This window comes from Halyomorpha halys, unplaced genomic scaffold, assembly GCF_000696795.3.
Source record: "Halyomorpha halys isolate HHAL.00 unplaced genomic scaffold, Hhal_1.1 Scaffold596.1, whole genome shotgun sequence".
Classification (NCBI taxonomy): Eukaryota; Metazoa; Arthropoda; class Insecta; order Hemiptera; family Pentatomidae; genus Halyomorpha; species Halyomorpha halys.
Window position 1 is genome coordinate 515,099 of NW_027106269.1, and position 6,136 is coordinate 521,234.

The 6,136-nt window shown below is 31.1% G+C and overlaps 1 protein-coding gene across 1 annotated transcript in view; it reads left to right on the top strand.

The window, feature by feature from the left end:
• LOC106684643 (G-protein coupled receptor Mth) overlaps positions 1–5,906 on the top strand; it is a 137,000-nt gene extending 131,094 nt beyond the window's left edge. The window contains exon 5 of the mRNA XM_014426851.2: positions 4,396–5,906. Coding sequence (XP_014282337.1) covers positions 4,396–4,762 — 367 coding nt within the window. The 3' untranslated portion in view covers positions 4,763–5,906. The remainder of the gene's footprint in view (positions 1–4,395) is intronic.
• The last annotated feature ends 230 nt before the right edge of the window (positions 5,907–6,136 follow it).

The following is a 6,136-nucleotide window of genomic DNA, read 5'->3' on the forward strand; positions in this document are numbered from 1 at the left end:
ATATATATATATATATATATACATATATGAGCTTTTTGAAACAAATCTAATAAAAGTAAAATCTGATTTGTGTACTGCATTATTTCACATTCACTCACTGCTCTCCTTTGAGAGTTGAAATTAAGTTTTACTCATTTCAAAACAGAAACTTTTATAATATTGAGGGTGGAAATACTTCTGGTACATATTTAAGGACTTCTAGGACCTGGGTTTAAATCGGCTGTGGCGGATAATTATGTATTCTGTGACTGTAGCCCTGAGTTAACCCTATGGGTCTGGAATCCTTCTCAGGTAACCCAGTCTCAAAACATGTAACCAAGCAGAACTTCCTTACAAAATTGTAATTTGTATTTATATGATTAAATTCCATTCTATAATTTTTTTTATGCAGACACAGACCTATTTTCTCTAAATCACCTTTATTTCTATAACAACTAGGCCGATATGGTCCAAATTAATAAAAATGTAGGAGTTTAGCGTAAAAATGAATCAGTTTTATACAATTACTTAAAATATTTTAGCGTAAAATATATTCTAACGCATATTATTTTCCTAATATACACATTTACCTTTAAAAAGTCCGATTTTACCCTAAGTGAAGAAATACTAATGGAAGATATTACTCCACTTAATTTGCTGTTCAGTTGAATGTTTCATTTAAGTTTTATTTATAATTAATTTATATAATAGAATTTTATTTAAAAAACAGCCAAATGTTTATTAAAAAAACAAATAATTTTTTAGAGGTAGTATATCCAAGTTATAGTTTGGTAAGCTGAAAAAAGATGCTAACTGAGGACCTGTGTTTTACCTGTCCCAGCTGCTGGGACTAAAAACATTGCCGTCATTTGTTACAGTAGCTGCTAAGGACCACTTTGCTCCCCTTTATCATTGTAAACGTTATGATATGGAAATATATCGTTAGTGTGTGTAATTTGGCATCATAAAAAGCCAATTGGCGATCTGTGTTTATGAATAATGAGCAGAAAGAGAAAAACGCAATGTTATAATCAAATACACGATAATATTGTTTTGTACAATTTAAATTGATTCTGTTCAAGACTTTTTAAATAAATGTTAGACAAAAAATGCGATTTTTCATTAAAATGTAATTTTTTTCATATAACATATAAAATAAAAATTAATTTAGGATCATTTTCTTGCGAAAACAATGAAGAATTAAAAACAAAATCCTCTTACCCAGCCTTTAGTATGAAAATAATATAAGTATGGAGGTAATTTGGTTAAAATCATTGCTAGATTTTTACCCAATTAAAAGTGCATGGGGCTGGGAGGATTCCAGAGGTCTCACTAACCCACACGTCTAACTCACGGCTACAGTGAAACAGAAAATAATTATCTGCCGCAGCTCATTCGAACCAGGATTATTAGAGCAAAGTCCCTATCACTGAGCCATCAGCTCATACATTTAAAGCTTGTTATATGTCTAAAAATTCGTGACTTACCAGAAACAACACTGGGTCAGAATAGATGATGTAGGTAGATAGATAGGGACGCAGTATCCCCGAAACGTACAAAAATCGAATTAACGAATATATTGTTTTAATTTTTAACCTAAACTCAGGATAGGAGTATAAAAAAAAATTGTAAAACAGGTCAACGAAACAAATTTTAAAAATTTATATTTACATTTAAAACCAACTATTTACTGTAAATGTGAAATGATGAGGGAATTTCGTTTAGAATTTCAAAATTATAAATTTTTAAGATTATATAAACATCCTAGCAAATTACGTAAACTGGTTTGCAATGAGGGTTTCCTTAACCCTTTTAGAAACGTTTCAGATTGTGTCCCTATTTTCGAAATATCCCCATTGAAACCATCATTACATATTCGAAACATTTTATTCTCAATATAGAGGTCGATGTTTCGCAAGGTCGGAGCGTTGTTTTATTTTTTCTAAACTATACTCAGGAGCGAAAAATAGGAATAGTCTGCAGGTGATTGCTACTCTTCCACATCCACAAATTGGATTAGTCAGATGAACGATTTGAGTGAAAGCAAGTATCAAAATAGTGGAAGTACGTAATAAACAAATATTAGTACTCATTGTGTGGTGGTGCTATACTAATATTTGTAAACAAATTATTTTTGATTGAAGTAATAGTAACTTGTGTAGAAACTGCCTTTTGTAAGCACATCAATTATAGAAGAGTCTATGGTAATTTCAAATGAACTAGTAGCATATAATCCATGAAATGTTGACAATGTAGGTTTCAAGAGACTCTGATGATAAAGGGTCTCTAAGTCACTAAGCTATGCACGAATTATATGCTGCAAAGTTTAGATTAATTACTTAGTATAACCAAAATTTATACTAACCAACTTCAAAGGTCACTTAGTTTAATGCTAAAACTGAATGAACCATTTGTGATTGGTTTCTAGTGCTCAATACTAATTATAATGATAATTTATAATTATTGACATCGTTACCATTTTGAAGTTTACATTTTTGTATATGATTTTGTTGTTTACTTCATTGCACTACTCCGAAAACCTGCCTAGTCAGTCCAAAAACTCTGTGAAAAACCTTGGCGTTAGAAGTTGGTCAATTTGCTCCCACTGGGATGAAAGTGCTCAACTGACGAAAAAAAAAACGTTTTAGTCAATGGTGTACCACTGGTAATGAAAGGCGTAAAAGGGTTCAGAGGGAAAGAGAAAAAGTTTACTTTTCGATTCGTGGTTTGAAGGATAAGCTAAAAAATAATCGTAGATCTTCTGGTATTTTCCTTTCTTCTAATATATTTTGTAATACAACATGTCTAAAACATTTATTGCTAGGTTGTTACTTTTTGGAATAGAAAAGTAAGTTTTTTCATAAAGTAGTTTAAATTCTACTTGCATCATGAAGCAAGTACCAGTTTTCATTGTTATTCTACTCCTTAGCCGACATTATCGAAAATGTGACAGGACATTAATTTGCATCTGAAATCGAGGATACTTCACTGCAGTAAACTTATCTTTATTTGTAGTCCTAAGTCTCCTGATGTTTTGTTTATTGTCTATTTTTTTTCCTACTTCCATTCAATAAAATAGTAATAATGAATCAATAAAAAAAGATTAATATCTAATTTGGATTTATTTTGTTCTAGATATTATATATATTTTTAACTATTTTTTTCTTTAATTTGATGTAAAAATATATTATAAATATTTTACAATTAAATAATTCTTTTCCAAACAATTCTCAATCAAAAATATATGTTTTTTAATGTTATTCCTATATGTTTTAGTGATTATTTCCTTCAATTATGATAGCCTAAAATGCACTATTATAATTGATTTTTAAAATTTCCGCGAGGTTCCTCTACGAATCTATAATATTTGTTCGACATTACATAAACAGTGTAAATTAGCGTCTTTTTCTGTCCTTTATACTCAAGAGAAACTGAGGTATGAATATTAGACTTCTGAAACGTTCAAAAGACGTATAAGGCAAAAAATGCGGCTGTGGAACGTTTTTATAGATTTTCAGGTTTGCCATAATGGAAGGACAAGCCTTACAACAAGGATTTAATCATATTAAGAACTCACCCCCTCAAAGGCAACATTTTTAGCAAGTTTAATCAAGGCTGATCAAGACTAAAGATGGAGTAACCCTCCAGAGCTGTAACTCAGGGCTAGTGGTCGGAATTGCCAGGGGTGTCTGCCTTTTAATCAGCGGTCACCGCACTCCCCTAGCGGAGGGTAAATACATTAACTCTGCGCTTTTGTCTCATCTCAAAGGACTACTGATGCCGGCTCTTGCTGGCCTCTAAAGGGACTAGTTTTAACCTTTTCTAATGGAACGGCTTTCAGTCCTCAAATAGATAAGTAATTAACTTCTCAAAGCGAGTGTCAAATGTAGAGGTTCTGAAGGACACATATTTGATGGGACTTAGTGAAAATATACATATGAAAGTTAGCAATAGCTATAAAATACACACGTTTTTTCAAAACCAGAAAACAATTTCCTTTGAAAGTTTGTCCTTGGACGCTTTATTCATCTCTAAAGATTATTATTGTTATGGTTTGCTTTGGTTATAATTAATGTATTAATTAGTGTTTCAACTACTTAATTAATGAAATGGAAACATATTTTTATTCTTGAAAAATAATATTTTTAAGGTGAAGAAACATATATGTTTCTACCAACTAAATTGATTAATTTAAATTAACTTGATTTAGTGAATGATAATAATTTCTTCCTTATTACAATTTAAAATATATGATAAGATGGTCTGGGTTGCGGTCAAAAAGAACAAAATAATTTTCAACTATTTATTATTCGACATTTCGCCACACTTTCTAGAGCTTCACCAGGGCCGTTCAAGATGATAGATTTACACACTTTTGATATTATATATAAATTTGATATCTGTTTTGTCTTTCAGGTTTATGATGAACTGCAAGCTGTTCATAGTGATGGGGGTCAGTTGGGCTCTGGAAGTGCTCTCAGTGTTCGTCAGCGACCCTCCTCAAATTTGGTATCTGTCAGACATGGCCAACGCCTGCCAAGGCCTTCTCATCTTCAGCATCTTTGTCCTCAAGGGGCGGGTCCTCAAAAGTCTAAAGGTGAGGCTGATGGGCTGCTGCCGGAAGAAGCTGTCCCGCCGACCGTCTGTCTCCACCATCTGCACGGTAAGCAACTTTTCGACCCACAACCTGAAGAAGTCTGTTTCGGAGTCGAGACTTTCTCCCTTGCCTATGACCAAGAAACCCAACTTGAGAACTCGTTCCTCGAACCGACTCCTCGTGTGATCGTCGCCATGCTCTCAGAGTGAGTTAGTAACCCAAGGGGCCAAGCAGTTCCTCAACTGATTCAGAGCCACCAAGTCTTTGGTAGTGTGGAGCTGATTGTTCTTACATTCCGCAGCTTGATAAGTGTATTGTTCATTCGTGTCCTAATGAGCTTTTATTTATTTGTAGTGCTGCTTCTTTGTAACTGAACAATACATTATTTTTGTAATTATAACAATTGCCTTCATTGATTAAGATTTAATAAAACGTTAAAGAAAAATAGGAAAAAATATTATTTTTAAACGTACTTTTCTAAAACTTTAAAATTTATAAAATATTGAAACAAAGATAATTTGTAACATAAATTAAATATATATATATATATAGGCCTCTCTCTTATCTGACCCACGAAGAGTACAGAACTACTGTTTAAAAAAAATACCACGTATATTATTTTGCATCGAAGCTGTTCTTTACTAAATGGTGAAATCCTTCTTCATGATATTATTAATAATTGTATTGTTTCTATAATTAAAATATAAAGTATTTTATAATATATTGTTGCAACAATTTTTTCCACATAAAAAAAATATCCTGCTATTATTCATTACTCTCTAATACTTCGCATAATATAGTTATGTTTCTATCCCACACTAGTGTCGAATTAAAAAGTATTTTATATATATTTTTTTTTTTTAACAAAATATTTTATAAATTATTGGGGATACTTTTCAGACGTTGGGTAGTATCAAGAACTGTTTTTTTGCATAAGATATACGCGTAGATATCTTGTCTTATTTCTTCTCGTTTAGTGGAGGTCGCAGTTACCTTTATTATTTGTTTTAAAACCTTCGTGATCAAGAGAGAAGTCTTAACAGTAAGTCTGTTAGTCGAAAATAGATAATTCGAATTAATAACAAAAAGTTTTGATTTAAAGAATTGTTGATGATATTCAAATATCAATGTGCTTTTCGATTTACTTTGATGTTGTCGATTCTGTGATGATTCAAATATAAATTAAGTTATTTGTGTATTTATAATTTTACAAAAGTATTTATTTACTTCAATGTCCATTGAATATAAATGTATAATAAACTTTATTTTTACCAAAAGGTCATAAACACTATTAATTGTTTTATAGATGTTTTAACAAGAATAGCATTAAAAGAGTTACCAACATTTCATTATTATTTTATTCCAAACCCTAAACATCAAATAAATGTTAAATACAAGTAAGATAGTTGTAATATTCACTGTGTATTTAAATTAAATTTTTTAGTGCTTAATATGATGATTATTTAATGTTTATTAGTAATATAGTAGTTGTAATCTGCATATCGGTTGCTGTTACCATCATTTGTTGTAAAGTTTTTCAGGAGAAAGCTGTACTCTTTT